At 38.9% G+C, this 17,958-nt stretch overlaps 1 protein-coding gene across 1 annotated transcript in view; it reads left to right on the forward strand.

The window, feature by feature from the left end:
• Window positions 1-42: 42 nt before the first annotated feature.
• The window catches only part of KCNIP4 (Kv channel interacting protein 4), a 466,638-nt gene continuing 448,722 nt past the window's right edge, over window positions 43-17,958 (forward strand). The window contains exon 1 of the mRNA XM_009324063.1: window positions 43-103. Coding sequence (XP_009322338.1) covers window positions 43-103 — 61 coding nt within the window. The remainder of the gene's footprint in view (window positions 104-17,958) is intronic.

Below are 17,958 nucleotides of genomic sequence, written 5' to 3' on the forward strand. Positions count from 1 at the left end.
GTCCCGCCTCGCCGCGGCTCCGGGCGCCTCCCGCCTCCCAGCATGAATGTGAGGAGGGTGGAGAGCATCTCGGCGCAGCTGGCGGAGGCCAGCTCCACAGGCGGTAGGACGCGAGCGGCGCGGGGGCGCGGGGTTTTTCTTAGTTATTTTGGGGTCTCGCCCCCCACCTTTACGCAGCAAGTCTTGCAACTTGGCGTGGGGCGGGGAGGGGGGAGCTGCCTGCTTGCATGAGGTAAACGCATCTGTGCTGTCTTGGAAAAATGTGTGTGCATCTACGGGGACAGTAAGCAAACGCTTAATGCTTGGGATCGCAGGCTAAGAAACGTTCAAGGCTTTGCGAAGCCCGCGGTAAGATGCCTGCTGTGACCTAACTGGTACTTTTGCCTTCGCTGAAATTACCTGGGGCTGGGTATGAACCTCCGGGGCGCATCATGCACATCTTCTCTGGTTACTAACTCCCAGGACGTAATTTTGATCGGTCCCACTTAGACCTCCTTGCTTTGATCTCCTTTGTACCTTCCTGATGCCCAAGTAGCTACTATTTGATGGAGACCAGCTTCTTCTGGTAAGCCAAAGGCTACTCGGTGCCTTTCTCTTCTCCGTATTGCAATTTGCAGTTGCATATTCACCCGAGAAAGGTCACAAAATAACTTGCATTTTAGGGAGGAGAAAAGCATGCTTTGCTGTCCTCCACGGTGAGTGTGACTCCTGGAGTGTTGGAGTTTTCTCCCAGCATGTGCAGGAAACAGAGTTATGTAGAAATGAAGCTGCTTGGGTGCAATGTGTGTAACATGCTGTTGCTGAGAAAAGTGCCCGGTTCAAGGTAAGATGGTTAAACAGGTGATGGTTGGAGAGTTAATGAAAAACTTTGCAAAATAACCAATCAAAAATAGGGGAAGTTGTTTTCTAAGGAAAGATGGAAAACTATTTCATGTTTCCTGCTGTGTTGCTAGATTTCTCACAAACTGTGTGATGCCAGTGTAGGATAACAGCCTTGCCGTGAAGTTGCTTGAAAGATGCAGTGGAGTCCCACCCTTTGATTGATTTCTGATGCTTCAGAATAGTTTTTTTGCTTGCTAGAAGAGGCTCACAGCCACGTGTCCTCTGTTGGATTGTACTTGGTTTTACTCTTTTCTTTATGTCCCAGCTTTTCTCATGTGTTAGGGCTTGTAGCCCTTCAGATAGGATACTAGATCATTTGCTTTGGGGATAGGGAACTTTTGTAATTGAGTATGCAATTAGTTTTAGGCTATCAGCTCAATTGTTAATCCATCTTTGCATTTCTTTAAAGCTTCAGAAAAAAATGCGTACTTAGTCATTATGGTTATCCAACAAGGGACTCGGCCACCAAAGTGATGTTGTGATACTTCTCACTGCTTTTCAGATCCTAGTCCCCCAAGTTATAATTAAGACTTTTCCCTCTACATACCACTGTCAGCCTTACAGCTCTAGTCTGTTAGAGATCTGAAAGTCAGCCTGTTCTTCCATAACACATACATCATCAGTGACAAACACTGGGCAGGCTCTTAGCTACACCTGTGCGACCACCATGCAGGACTGTTTGGGCTAAACAAAACTAAGGTCATAATTTAGACACAGTGGATTTGCACAGCTGCTATTGAGGAATAATTTGGTTTATGGATCATTACTATAGGTGTTGAAGCATAACGAGGGTTTGCAGCTTAACGTTTCATCTTACAGGTACAGTTAGCAGTAACAGCAAAGTGTCTATACGAAAACTGGGGAAATATGATCTGAATCCATGTCATACAAATAATATGAAATACCAAGATGATATTTTTACAGAAAAAATGTTTTCAGTTGAACTGTATATTAGGTGTGTGTTCCATTTTGGTTCTCCTGATATGCATGCCTTGTAGCTTTTAGAAATTAATGAGGCCTTTAATTCATTTTACGCTTGTAATGGTGAGAGGTAGTAAGATATACTTTTGCACTGTTTTAGAATAAAAAGCAAAGTCTAACAGAAATATGAGTTCCTGTAGGAAAAACATCTCTCAAAAGTAAGCTCTTACGCCGGAAATGGAAACATAAAAATGACAAAGCTAAAAGACAATACCTCCTTTCTTTTGGAGAATGACATACGTTAGATCACCGCTCAACTTGCATCTCATCACTAGCTTGATTTTTGTTTAAGCAAGTGCCTAGCTTCACTGCTTCCTCCTTATGTGAGAGAGCACACGTATGTTCATCTTCCCCAAATTTTGGCCCTTTTTCATCTAGACTTCCCTTTCCACCCTTCTATTCTCTAGCTGTCTCCCTCCAGACTCCCAAGCTTTCAACTCATTTTCAGTACCATCAGCATTTCTGAATGTACCTGTCTGTTGGTTACTTAATGAGGAAGCATTCAGTACATTTGTTCTCATTATTTCTCTGCAAATACAAACAATGTTTAAAACGTTACTTATTTTTAAATGGTAATGCCTGCAGTAGAGTTGTTACAGGGATTTGATGGTAGTGCATGGTCAGAAAATGAACAGGAGTGCAACTGTTCCTCTGTTTCATTTTTCCAAGTGAAATAAAGCCTGGGTAATACACTAGCAGCTTAAATTACGAAAATTATTAATGACAAAGGAAACGTTTTGTACCTTTTAACAAGTAATGACTCTCTTCAGCTGCTCTTCCCCTTACATTTACTGTATTGCAACATGTAGTGCATCTTTTACATTCAAGGTAATGTCAGTTGGAGCACCGCTGAGAGTTGAAGTAACAAAATATTTCCTCTCCTACATATTGAGCCATTGTAAGGATGAACTGTTTCATCCCTCTGCCCCATGAAACAGTCTTTATCAATGTCTTATCTGTGAGGAAGTTGTATTTGTGCTACTAATAGCCAAAACTCATCTGCTACCAGCTAAAGGCATGAAGGGTCTTGGCAAAACCGGAAGAGCAGAGGGAGATTATCAGAAAAAGTTTGTGTGGGTAAGAATAAGTTTAACCACAAGGTGTCCTGTGAGTTCAATATCTAGGACAAACTTAAGCTGCTGGCAATACTAATATGAATAAGATACTATCACAGCAACTGGTTGCTTTGCTTTAGGGTATTGTGAATTTAGAATGGGTATTGTGCTGACCAATGTACCCGTCCTTATTTAAACAATAGAAATCTTTTTAAAAAGCCATGGAGTTATTTATGACAAGTTTTGAAGATTTTTCTATGACAAGACAGGGCAGTCGCAAATTCTGCATGTCAGGAAAGAGGCTGTCATTTCTGCATGATGTGCAGAAGAAGGACCAAATAGTACTATTAAAAAGTGTTTATCCAACTTTAAGTTTGCTTAGAGTTTGGTATTCTCTGCCATACCTCTGAGAGATCCTTGTATAACGGTGTTCACTTTTGCTTTTAATGAATGGCTTGCTCTTATTGCTTGAGGCGTTCTTAGATCTTCAAAGGAAAGCGTGCTAGAAGGACAAGAAGCTACATACAGGAAAAGCTGAAAATAGGAATTTAGGAAAAGGGATGGTAAGAAAAATGGCAAAAGTGAGGAAAAAAGGCACTGGAAAACAACTGCAGGAAAAAAGATGAGATGGGAGGAGGGGAATGAGGAAGCAGCTTCTTATACACTTTGAGATACAACTGATCTGAAATGAAAGTGTGTCCTATTGAGGGATACTGGAATAGGGAGGTATGCATTGCTCTAATTCCTTTATAACGCAGATGGGATTCATCTGACACGATGAAAAGCAGGCAGTGACTCTCCAAGTGACTTCCACCAATACTTGTATCGGTGTGAAAGCTTTGGTTTGTCAAGGAGCTCCATCCATAGGACGTGCCGTCAGTCAAGCATCAGTGTCACTTTTTCTGCTAATGATCTGTTGTTCCTAAACACTCTTCATGTTGTCTTAGATATGAGAGACCTTCTGGCCATTTTATCTTGTGCACCTGTATCCTAGTGAATCTTCTGTCTCTGCCTGAGCCTTCTGTAACACAGATACGTTCTCGTTGTAGGAGCCACAGTCAGCTAGAAATGCTGCTTCCAAATGCCACGTTTTTGTGAAAGTTGCAAATACACAAGGGAAGGAATAAATTAAATGGACTCATGATCTAATGAAGGAGCTATCTTTATAATGCACATGCAAATAGATGCAAATATTTTAAGCATAAAATATGCATCCTGCTCCTGCAGGTTGGAGGAAATAACTGAAGTTTTGAGAGAACTGACTGCGGTGTAAGCCTCTGTGTAAAATTTGGTCTCTGCCTCCATCTCCAATTCCTGTATTCAGTGAGCACGTGAAGCAGTAATTATATGCAAAATTCTAGTATAGAGAGTCATATTTTATATGAATGCTGAAAATACCTTGGCTTCCCACCAATATCAATTTTATAGGTTTTGCACAAAATACAGCTTTCTTTTTCATTATTCTGTGTTTCAAAGTTACTACCAGTGCTCAGAGAGTTCGTACAAATAACCAAACATCTGGACAAGTTTCAGGTATATTGGGCTTAGAGAACTGACTCTTTCCAGGTGTTTTTAGACTTCATGAAATATACAGAGGCAGATATGGTATCTAGCAGTTAATGTAGCCATAAGAGAGGTAGCTAGCATGTGTCATGGAAAGCTTTTGCAGTGTATCAGAAAAGCATTTAGGACTCATGCTTTGGGTTGGAGCTGAATATTTGAGCTGTGCAGCATTCAGCTGTAATCTATCCCATCTCAGCCACTCAGTTTGCCATTGTGATTTATTCAGAATCTTTGGCACTTGGAAAAGAAAGTATCTAAAAATACAAAAACGCCTGATTGCTTCACTATTTCATAGATATGTGCGTTCTTGCCCGGCTGTCCTACTATCCATCCCCCCACAATTCTGCTTGTCCTCTCTTGCAAGTACCGAAATAGACTGTATTCAAAATCTTGCTTGCCAAACGAACGCTGGCCATTTATTGTCTCCTATTAGCAGGGGCCATTACTCCTATTTGAGATGAGAGAGAAAACATTGGCAGAAGGTCGTGGACTGGGCCAGGAGCCAAATCAGTTTTTCAATAGTTGTAGTCAATATGGTCTGAATCAAGTAGGATTCTCTTATTTATTAGCACACACTTTAATTAATAGGCTTGGGCCTGTTCTGAGGCGTAACAAGTGCAGATATAAAAACCTTCTTTCTTTGGAGCCCAGCGTGGTGGCACAGCTGGAGATAGTTAATAGAGAGGTTAAAGGGCTGGTTTGGACATTATGTCTCCATAATGTTTGGCATGAACTATAATGTGTGGTTGTGTCAAAAGTAAGTGGACAAAAGGTTGACATAGGTGTTAGTTTTTTGGTAGTAACTAACTTCAGAATCCTGTTTTCTCTGGCAAGGTCTTTGGTTGCTATTGCTTTGGTGGCTAGGCGGTATTTGGCCCAGATTTCCCACTGAGTACACCAGGTGGAATGTGGAAGCGAAAACGTATGGAATGTGTATTTTTTGGAGTCTGTGGAACTATGGAAAGCATGGAAACCAATTGTTTTGTGATATTCTTAATTATTACTTTGTAATTGTATTACAGGAGTCTTGGGATCATATAGGTAATATAGATGATGGTTTGTTCATTTTCTCTTCATTTTCTATTCTCACACTCTACAGGAGGCGTCAGTGCTGTGTTATCGCCTTCGTGTATACAGCAGCAGAGGAGGTTGGGCCCTAGACTTGCTGCTATGAATTTGGAAGGTCTGTAGACAACTATAAACTGGCAGCAGTTTAAAATATGTGGTTGGGTTGAAAGTATATTGGATTCATTCACCTCTAAGAATAAACCCAAACACAGAACAAAAGCTGTAGATCTGAACACGTACTGTGTTTGCTTTCTGGCAGCCTAGTAGAGACTTAATATGGTATTAAAAGGAGCTTTCTGTCAGAGGTCTGAAAACAAATATAGTGTTGCTCTTTTATATTCTTTTTCACCTATAAAACAAATTTCTTTAGAGGTACGGTTTATAGTTGTGATCCCCTGTTGTATGTTTACAATTTATGCTGCAGTGACACATTCAGTGGCATGAATGTCCTAGATGCTTATGTGTCCACTGGAGAAATGAACTACAGGTGGAAGGCATGATCATAGGGAATTTTTAACTATAAATATTTTGCCCTGTTAAGAACAATGATTCATGTTTAAATGTTTGGATTTTATTATAGGAGAAAATATCTTTATTTGTAGGCCAGATATTTTCACCAAATAAAGTGTAAACCCAGAAGCCTCCCTGAGCACAGTGAAATGTCTAGCACTATACAGCACATTATATCAGTGTGCCACAAAATGACTAAGTGGTGACAGCATAGACATGGTTACACAAAATTAAAGGCTTTGAATGTCCTAAGACACAGACTGCAAGGTGGTTGCTCTATTTCACGCAGTCAGTAAGAAAGGGTTTGCTATTTTAATGATACAAAAAAAGACCAATTTTACCGATACGTTGTCTTGTTCTCACAATTTTCAGTTACCTTTCCAGTAGAGAGAATTTTTGTGAATATCACCATAGTCGTTAGGCTTTAGTATAACAAATCTTTTTCTTATTTTTTAATCAAAGTTTACTTTTGTTAATAATCCAGAAGAAACATTTAGGATTTATTAGAAAGGTAAGCAGTAGCCATAAAACGTGGTGATGGGTCTGATTCTTCACAGTGCAGGTTTTTTTTAAGCCTTGCCCAAAGTGGGAACAACCAGAACAGCACTTCAGCACAGTACCTCATTTGACTATCGTCACTATTTCTATAAACCCTTTGATACCTATGGGAATAATTGCAATGAATAAGGATTTTTGCCCTAATATCTGTGAAAATCAGGAGAACACTGAACCTGGAACTGAAACACAGATCAAGTTTACGTGATTCCCTGTAAAGGAAGGAAACCGCTGTGCTGGAAATACTTAGCAGTAATTAAAAGTTTTATAGCTCGGGTGTATCTTGAAATAAAGTCAAATGACCAAAACCTTTTATTGAGTCACTCATCTAAATGCTTTGCAGTAAGATGAAAAGCATATCTAGGCATCCCTTCTCCAGTCTCTTAATATCTGCATGATGCAATAACTGGGGGGCTTCCCTAATTTGTGCTACCTGGCTAGTGTTACCAAAGGTGCACTCGCTGTCCGGGCGTTGTTGCAGTGATGTGCTCTCTTCTGGCTATTTTTCCCTGCCATGTGAGGACTGCAGTGGGAAATGCTGAAGCTAGTCATGCTGGTACTTTGCTAGTTGAGGACTTCTTGGGTCAAATCCCTAACATGTCTTTTTGGTAAGAAATTCTGCTTTCTGTACACTCTCACAGAAATGTTTCTGGTAATCTGTACCAATTGATTTCCAAATCCTTGAACAGTTTTATTAAATAGAGGAGAAACAATATGATTCAGATGAAATCATTGAGTCACTGCAGACATGGAGTCTGCAATATTGACAAATATCCCTGTTTGCATATAGAAAGCAATAATATTGGGGGGGTTGTTATTTATTTATTTAGTTGCTTGTGCTCCAAAACGGTCTTTAATTGCTTAAAAGTTACTGTATATGTTCTGTTCTTTGCTTGTATTAATGTTACAGTTTTTTGCTTTGTGTTTTAATTTAAGGTAACACTTTCTAAACAAAGAAATTACATTGTATTCTACACCACAAGCATTTATCAATAGAGTGTGCTTTAGTCAGTGTTGAAGAACCCGTGGAAGAATTTACAAAATTTACGTAATTCTCACTTTTAAAATTAAATATAGTTATTTGACTTAGAATTTTTAATGATATTACAGCGTATGTTATAATAAAAACATATTGAAAGACAACATCATTGCAAACAAAAGATAAACATAATAAGATTAAAAGAACTGTCCTAAAAGGAGGATGTCCTAATTGCTTGCAGTAAGTTGGAATGGAGTAAAAATACAGTTTGGTTTCTTTTTTAAATTTTAACATACTTAACTGATGTAATTCGAAAGGATGATCTTCTGAAAGTCACACTCTAAATAACATCTGTCAGATACAAGCATTATTGCAACTGAACACGGAGATTTGGAATTTTATAGTGTGTAGAGATGTCTGTGTACATGCTAAGTACCATAAATTAACAATCTATGATCACACTTTCAAAACAACTGAACCAGTACTACTATAATGCTTTTTTGCATGAATGTTACTGCTCATAGTTTCAAAGAACGCACTAGAAAGCATTAACCTTTTTTTGAGACAGTTTGTTCTGGAGTGTGCCAAAGTGTGTTGTACCAACCACTCCTGGGTGTCTTGCTGCAGCAAGTGCCCCCTCCCTGTCCAGGTGCTGAGATGGGCCAGGGAAAGCCCCTGCACACACACGCAGTGCTGGGAGGGACGTGCTGTCTATTTGCATGTGGTTTCCCAGTGCGGATGGGTGTTGGGAGAATGAAATGTAGGCTGTGGGATTGCAGTCCCTGCCTGAGCAGTTAAAAGAAAGGAGAGGAAAAAGATCAAGAAATGCCTCCTTGTGTGTATGGCTTCAGTGGTATCTGATCAAGCGGACTCTGGGATCTGCTGTTCTATTACTTTTAGCTGGAGATAAATGAATCCTGTTTATCTTAAAATAAGTAGGAGAAAAATCCTTAAAGGATACTCTTTTGAAGCAACATAAAAGATGTATATCAAGCAGATCCAGCCATAGAATCATGTTTTGCTTCATTGCCTGCTGGTAACTATGATAGGTGGTTCCTCAGATCACCATCAGTCTTGAGTTTTGACAATGTAGCTGGTTTTAACCAGGTGATACCCAGATGTCCTTAATCATTTGGACTATTGACTTATATTCCACTGCTCAGTAAGTGAATGGTACCCTACATGTGAATGGTCTTTCTATTCTATGTATCCTTTTCCATGTTGATTTATGGACATTTGAGGTTATTTTGTTTTGTTCTGAGATGCAACATTATAAAAAGTATCACATGTTGTAATGCTGTCTATAGAGAAAGGTAAAGCTAGACCATTTCTCTGGAGTATTGTGTGCTGGCAGCATCTGCCTGCTGGTAACTGAAACAAGTACACAATAAAGTTCATTGTTATTTTTAAAAAGATGCTGTAATTGAATATATAAACACACTGACTCTTAGGTGCTGCCCTGATTTCTGCACAGCCAGGGTCTGCAGTCTACCAGATCTAAGGTGCCTAAGAAAAAACCATAATAAAACAAAGTAGATATACCTACAAGTTGTGAGAGTGTGCAGTATGATTAAGATACAGAGAATTTCATGCTACTGTTTCAGTACCGAGATCTACTTTATATCCTATGTCATTCTTCAGTCTTTGTGTTGGTGATGAGGTGGGGTTTTCCTGTTTTGCTTTTTGGAATATGCCACATTGTGCAATCATCTTCCCAGCCTACTGTCCAGAATTGGGAAAATGAGAGAACTACCTCCGTGGCTAGGACCTATCAACCCACTTCATTGTTTGCTTCAAAGCCATTGCTTTCAGTCACTCTCTATAGGACTACGAATTTGTTTCCCTAGCTGGGAAACAGGGGAAAGAGGAGGTCAAATAGCAGGACGGGTTTGGTAAATAGGTGATAGGTTTTGCCCTTTCTGCCTTTCATTACGTGGTGATGAAGATCCTCTTTGCAGGAGGAGATTGAAACCTCCAACTCTTTCAAGCAATGGCTCCCCACTTCTGCCTCTACTTGCCACTTGGAAGGCACACGTGAACCCCGCACCTAAATGAGCACTTTCTCACCTTTGTTGCATAATCTTTTACCTCAGAGCGATATTGTTTTGAGGTCATGCACTTCTTTCTAGGTTGGTTGATTGTCAATCAAAGGAGAGGAGACTATGTGATGCCTCCAGTGGAACCGGTGGGTCCCTAATGCATGTTTTATAAAACTGAATTCCAGTAGCCTGGAGGAAAAATAGTACATTGAACTTAAGGTCAGGAGGGAACAGATGTGACTGAGGGTATACAGTGACATAGCTCTTTATGTGGCACACCTGCTGTCAAGTTTCCCCCTAGTACTTTAAATCTTTATTAAACATATGAGCTAGCAGGACTTAAAATTATACAGGTTCATACTTGAATACCTTGCTTAATTACTTAGCTTGCAGGGTTGTACAACATTTAGACATTATTTAGACTCGTAAAAATCTTTGCTTCAGTTGTACCTTTTGTTTGCATTCAGTTAATTTTCCAATACTAAAATAGAATAAAGCAATTATATATTTCAGTATAAACTTATAAAGATCATTTCTTATTTCTAAAGTCTTTGAGTCATCCCAGACTTCTTGAGAATCAGTAACTTTTTTCCTTCCTGAAGATATGGGGGATGTTCAGCTAAAACCCCATGTTGTAAGAAAAAAACCCAACCCAACTCTAGTCATAATTTAACTGTATGTTTTACTTTACCAGGGTTCAAAAACAACTGCCTATACTTAGAAATGCAAAAGCAAGAACGTTTTGACCTGTTCAGAATGGAATGTAAAGCTATTTGAAAGGTGCCAGTAAATTTCTAACATCTTATTAAGCAGTGTTTTATCAATAGACAATTTAATCAACAGCACTTTAAATTACTACTCAACTGGCAGTCTGTTAGGACATTTTCAATAGAAGAATTCAGAAGAAAGTAGGCTTTTTTTGTGTGTGTTTTTCCTTTCAAGAACCCAAAACATTAATGGTGTGTTTTCACGTATGCTGCATCACAAAGAATACGTACAGAAATGCTGTCAGTTAAGAGACTAATTCCTCACTGAAAACACAAGAAAAAGTTGATGGTATTATCAAACCGCTATTTGGTAAGTGGCAACTTACAATGCTGATCGTGTAGATGGTATATTGTCCATTTTGCAGGTGCAGTGTTAGAAGAAATGTGTATTCAATAGTAAACATACAGTTAATTAGATAAACTGATACTGGTTTCTTGTTGCAGTAACACTAAAACAATGGTTTGTGTTCCAAGAAGAGTGCGTATTGATTAAATGCACCTTGCACTGAAGCAATTAATATAGATCTTCTTGATCCATCAGTGCCTGTTTCATTGTGATTAGAAGGCCTGATCTTACAACAGTTGCAATACAGTGTAGCGTTTACAACTGAGACTCATCCTGTTATACTTAAGAAATATACTTGGTCATACATATTTGAACTGTTGACTTCAGTCCTTCAGATTCTGAAATGTCTTAAAGAGAGGGAAAGAAATAAAGCTTTTCTCTCTTCCGGCATAGTCCTCAATTTCATAAACCAAAAATAAAGGCTGTGGCTTTAGAGGATACCCAACTACAGTGGCAATGCACCTTGTAATGCTAATGTAATCTTGCAATGCTCATATAATGTGAAAGAATATGAGAAACAAAAAAGGGTATCAAAAGAGAGTCTGTTTCTGTACTTAGAATACTGGAGAGTATTTCCAGTTCAAACCACCGAAACTGCAACTTTTTAAGAGTCAGTTAATCATTTGCTTTCTGGGAAACAAAACTTCTTCAAGGAATGCTGAGATTTTTGTGTAATATCATGATTTGAGAAACTTGTATTTTAAGAAAAAAAACCAAGACCACTGACAAAGTTGTAGGTTTTCTGGCTGAGGATAAAGTAAATAGGCACATACTCAGTCAAGTTTCTAGGTTTATATTTGTCTCTGAATGCTAGGCAGACAGTGGCTAACCAGGCTGATTACATACAGCTGTATGTAATCCATGCAGTCTACTCAGGGCAGAAGGCTGATGCAAAAGCCAGTTCAAAATTTCTTTTACATTGGATTTCATTTGTATTTTCAGATAAAAGGAATAAAAAAACATGGAATCACAGAGAAATAGTTTGGAAGAGAAGTTGAGAAGTCTTATTATTTATCCTGATGGCCCAAGGCAGGATCAAATATTTATATGGTAGTTCAGACAGCTTTTTGTCTAATGTACTTAAAATCCACCAGTGCTGGGTGCTTTGTAACACCACTAGGTAATCTACTCCAGAATTTATCTTTCCTGGTACAAACTTTTTCCTAGTTCTTAAGTAAATCTTCTTACATTTAAAGCCTGGTACACAAAATGGATGAAATGCATAGCCAAGATTTTACAGTACTGAATAGGACAAAAACTTTATTTGGTATATCTTACAGACTTTTGTCTTGTTTATACTTTCAAGCATGAACTGCTGCCCCTTTTGCAGCAGCCTTCCACCTGTCTTCAGCCTGTGATTTAACATGTTCAGCAGTGTCAGACTTCCCAGATACACAGGTGTTACCTAAATAGTTTTTCTCCATTCTGTTTCTACAAGATAGATTATTTCTCTGGAACTCTACTTGATGTGTTCTACTTTACAAATGATAACTAGTCTTTGAGTGTTGCTTTTTATCTTCTAACTTCCAAACCTGTTGGAAGCTTACTGACTACAATGCTTGAAATTGGAAAAATAAAAGTACGGTACAGATTTCAACTTAGCTCCAGGAGTTTCTGCCTCGCACAAAGGAGAGATTCCAGCTTGCCCCTGTTGATGGTAATTCTTCTCATTCTACAAGAGCTCTGCAGGAGTTATTGCTTCCAGGGAGATGAGATCAGCAGGTCCCAGTTCTTGTTGGGTCTGAGGAGCAATCACTGTAGAGTAAATTACATCCCTGCAGTGCAGCAAATCTTTTACCTTTGTATGAAGCAACTCTCAAGAATTTGGGATGGGGTAGGACTCATTGTCTTACAAGAAATAACAACCATCAACTTTACCTTATTTCTATGGGAAGCTTGATGAAAGACTGCAGGGATTCTCAAGGGCCTCCAGAACTTCCCTTTTTTATGATCTGAAAAGATATTCCAAATAAATAAAATAGATAAGTACAGCTTCAACTTGCACAGCTTTCCAGCTATTGGATTTGGATCTTCAGAAAGGAAACTTTGTCAGTGACCTTTTTATGAACTGTATCTTTTCTAAGGATATTTTAGCTCTGGAACATTTGATATGTGGCATGAACATCTTAGTTCTCTCTTCCATAAATAAAAACTGAAGACAGTTACTTTAAACATTTTTTAAACATGAAAAGTGAATGTCACAGGCAATAGCAAAGCTTTTGAAGTTTCAAACACTTCTTATTCAGATTATTTTTATCAGTGCTGTACCATCTCACACTTGAAAAGATGTGCCTCCGCATTATATGAGTGTCTTTACCAAATGTTATTTTAATGATAAAATAAGGTGTGCTCATTCCTCTCTCATTTTTAAAGACTGATGTATCTAGGAGGCTTTAATCAAGAAAGATGTCATATATTTTAACTTCTGTACCAGCTTAAGCCTTTCTAGTTATAATTTTTGGTGTACGTACTCCAAAAGTATTTAACTTTTGTCCAGTGCCTTATTAAAACCACCATTAGAATGGCACTTGCATACAAACAACCACAGAGGACTTATTATCTATTTTTTCCAAATTCATTTTTATGGTTTGATAGTTTAGGGATGTGGTTCTCTAAGCTTGTAGTTCCAGGAGAGTTCTGTAATAGCTCGTCTGTGGATGTTAATAAATTAAACTGTGTGTTTGAATTCAGTTGTGAGATGCGATAAAGCTATTTTAATGAGCCCAGGCAGAGGCTTTTATCAGGCAGTCCTCTAGAGGCACAGAGCTGGCGCTCTGACTTGATACCATTCAACATTCCTTCTGTTGGCCTTGCTGGGAAAATGTTACACTTCATTTTTATATGTATATGTAACATGATCTTCTTTTCTGTATACTTTGGCAACTTCACAGTGTTTTGATTGACAATTACTTTGTTAACATTCATCACAACTAATGTATTTTGTACACAGTGTATCTTTGCCTTCACAGCATTTATTCTCCTCTGAATTTTATTTTAATGTTCTACAAGTATATCAGCCTAGCATTGCCTTTTTCCTTCCGAACAACATTGTCGGACACTTGACTTCAGCTGGAAATGAAGTGTGCAATGAATTCTATTTGTTGTGCCTGTTCCTGTACAACTTTTTATTAGTCTAGCCATTAGTCTTTTTTTAAGCTATTAAGCCAGTAATCATGTACCTTTGATAGTACTGTGAGGAGAACTACATTGTTCTTGGATGATAGGTTCACAATGCTTTTTAATCAGAATTCTCACCATCTTAAAATAAAATTACTGGACACTTTCTGAAGTCTTGAAGAATAACTCGTGATAGAGAAATGAAATTAAGAAGTCTTAGTAGGATGATCATAACTTTCTCAGTCTAGGCATTTGGGCTATGCCTAAATTTGGGAAATAGTAGCTCAGACTTGCAGTGTGGAATGGGGTAATTGAGTAATAATGAATAAGAATTTTTATGGGATTTCTTCAGACTAGCTCTAGTCTAGTCTGATTGACTAAATGCCTGCTAATAGTTGGAGCTTCTGGAGCACATCTTCCCACTTAGTTTCATCTAAAAGAATCCAATTTGTGCCTTCCAAGTGCATTCCGTGATGTGAACCAAAACATGGTAACCGGGGACTATTAGGTGACTTCTGAAAGCACATTCCTGGTCTGAATGGAAATGCTAATATGTACACATGTCAGACAGCACTGTGGGAGCTTTCCCATTCCCCAGGGGCCCAGAAATTGGATGAGTTTGTTGAATTACAGTTTCATCTCTTTTGCAGAATTCAGATCTGATACTTCCTAGCTCAGGGAATTTATGGAGACATGCTTAGGGACCGTCCTAATATTTTAGGGATGTTTGTTAAAGATTAGGCCTATGTATTTTAGGATTTACTATATCAATATCACCAAAACTGTGTCTTGTTAGAGCCAAATTCTCTGTCAGAGATTTTCCTCACATCTAATCACCATCACCAAGCATCAGCATCACTGAGCAGAAGCTGTTCCTCACTATTTGGTAGCTGCTATCACTTGCCTGATTGAAGATTTGCAATTAATTCTCATAGTGTGTATTCAGGCTGCTCATTTAGTTGTGACTGTGGAACGGCACATGTGCAGAACATAGTACAGAACTCCTGTTAGCTAAATGCCTTCTTGAATAGGAAAATGTATAGCTGTGTCAAAAATAAATATCACAGGTTTTAAAAGTAGAATACATGTGTGCTAGAATTTCGGTGCTGGACTTAGTAAATATACCATCTTAGATTGGCTGTATTGCAGACTGCATTCTGCAGCATGATGCAGACACACCCTGGTAACTTTTTGTAATTTCTGTGTTTCAGGATGCAATTACTTGTCCAGAGAGGATATAAAAAGTCAGTAAAAACCCAGAGAGAAAATTAAGTCAATAGCACTGCAAAGAGTGAAGGTTGGCTAATTTTATAAATTACATTAGTTTGTTATGGCACTAGAATTGGAACTTTTAAAATACTGTGCCAAAGCACAGCTCGCTGAATATCTCAAGAATGTTTGTAAGTACACTTAGAGCACTTAGAGTTTGATCATAGCAATTGGGTGGGGTTTTCCTTGTACACCATGAATATGAAGTCTAATATTACCCCTGCTTGCTATAGAAATGGCCGCAAAGCCAAATTAACTTAATTTCGTCTTTGTCATATTTTCAAGCTCAAAAACTACCCCTTGCAATGTCTTTCTATGTTAAGGAATCAAATTTATGTTCAGAGTGATTATACTTCTTTTAAACATTGCTAAATTGCTTCTAAATCCAATTACTTCAGAGATGATGCAGCTACCAGATTTATTCTTAACTCATGTAAGTGCCATCTCAGCCTACTATGAAAAATGTTTCAAAATCTTGAATACATGAAGACTTCATTCCTTGTCTCCCATATTCAGTTAGCTGAAGAAAAACCACACAAGTTTGTTTTTCCCAGAATTGTACAAGCAGAAGGATCTTCCATGATGGAAGCTAAAAATGGAAATTACTAATGGTAATTTCTTGAAGCTTGAAAGTGACTGAAAGTTTCTACACAGCACTGGTGAGGCCACACCCGGAGGGAGTACTGTGTCCAGTTCTGGGCTCCCCAGTACAAAGGAAACATGGACATGCTGGAGAGAGTCCAGTGAAGGTCCATGAAAATGATGAATGGACTGGAGCATCTCTCCTATGAGGAAAGGCTGAGAGAGCTGGGACTGTTTGGCCTGGAGACAAGAAGGCTCGGGGGGGATCTCATCAATGTCGGTCAGTACCTGAAGGGGGAGACGGAGCCAGGCTCTTTTCCGTGGTGCCCGGTGACAGGACCAGAGGCAATGGGCACAAACTGAAACACAGGAGGTTCTTTCTGAACATCAGGAAACACTTTTTTAGTATGAGGGTGACCGAGCACTGGCACAGGTTGCTCAGGGAGGTTGTGCAATCTCCCTCCTTGGAGATATTCAGAAGCCGCCTTGACATGGTCCTGGGCAACCTGCTCTAGGTGTCCCTGATTGAACAGGGGGGGTTGGACTAGATGACCTCTGGAGGTCCCTCCCACCTTAGCCATTCTGTGATGCTGTGATTGAAATGGACAACATTTTTTTGAAGTGCTGTTATAGTACATTAATTGTAATTAAATTTCTAGGGATACTTGTGGTTTTGTGGCCCCCAAAATATTGTATTTTTCATCTTTGTTTACATTTCTATCCATAGTTTTGTATTTAAAAGTTATTCCAGGGATGGTCGTCACTGAGAAAAGTAAAGTGGATGAATATTTTTAATCAAATGGCAGGGAAGACTGTAGTTGCATTAAATCAGGAGAGTGGTTCTGCAGTGTAAGATGCACTATGTAACTAATAGTTCACGGATTGGAAATGAATCGTTTTAGGTGTTCAGTGTTAAGTAATTCAGTTCTCAATTACAGCAATGCATAGACACACCAAAAAGAACAGTTTTCTTTACTATGTACTCAAAGATGTAGGCACTCAAGCGTTACATATTATTGCCATGATCTATCTGAAACTAAATTTTGAGAATAAACTCAGATAATTTCCTTATCTGTTAGGACTCTTGTTAGTTTTGTACGTAGAACATGTAGAATGGGATCTGTCCTTTTTGCCATTTTAGAGCTCTTGATCTGTCTGTTCAACCATGTTGGTCTTCTGTTTTTGTGAAGAGCCTTCAGTGGCCTAGGTGAGCATCAGTAGCTGGAGATTTGAGCCACAGTGTGTAAATGTTGGATCTGTATGCATATACATGTATATAGCATGCAAGAAAATTAAATTATTTTTGTTTCCTGTTTCACTGCGTCTGTGTATGGTACTTACTTGACTGTGTTGTACATCTATAGTATCTCTAAATGAACTGAGTAGGTCAGGTGGGGTAAAATAAACATATCTGTTCATACTAGGTTTTACAAAATTTTTCAAAACCTAAGTCTGGTATATGTACTAAGCCACCATCTTTTCCCAGGGAAACTGTAAACCAAATTAGGGGTTCTGGAGCTCTCTCACATTTTTCACTTTAAGTGATTTTGAAAGTTCCTTACAGTGTTATAGCCCACAGCAGCAGCAGCGGCAGCATCTAGATATTACATAATGACCCACTTAAGAAATGCAGTCAGAACAGATGCTATAAGATTGTGTATTAACTTGCATAGAGAAGATGTCTCCAGTCAGGTCAAAGAATTTTGCAGTTACTAGTTGAACACGGGGAGCTGCACAGCTGAGCTCAGGTCAATATTAGTCTATTTTTTAAAGAAAAATATTTGGTGATTGTATCATAATATAAGCCAGAACTACTACTTTAGATTTCATAGAATCATTGAGGTTGGAAAAGACCTCTAAGATCATCGAGTCCAACCATCAACCCAACACCACCATGTCCACTAAACCATGTCCCTAAGCGCCTCATCTACCCGTCTTTTAAATACTTGCAGGGATGGTGACTCACCCACTCCCCTGGGCAGCCTGTTCCAATGTTTAACCACTCTTTCAGTAAAGACATTTTTCCTCGTGTCCAATCTAAACCTCCCCTCGCACAACTTGAGGCCATTTCCTCTCGTCCTATCGCTAGTTACTTGGGAGAAGAGACTGACACCCACCTTGCTACAACTTCCTTTCAGGTAGTTGTAGAGAGTGATGAGGTCTCCCCTGAGCCTCCTTTTCTCCAGGCTAAACCAACCCTAGTTCCCTCAGCCGCTCCTCATAAGACTTGTTCTTCAGACCCCTC

The sequence above is a fragment of the Pygoscelis adeliae genome, unplaced genomic scaffold, assembly GCF_000699105.1.
Source record: "Pygoscelis adeliae isolate BGI_AS28 unplaced genomic scaffold, ASM69910v1 Scaffold24, whole genome shotgun sequence".
Taxonomy (NCBI): Eukaryota; Metazoa; Chordata; class Aves; order Sphenisciformes; family Spheniscidae; genus Pygoscelis; species Pygoscelis adeliae.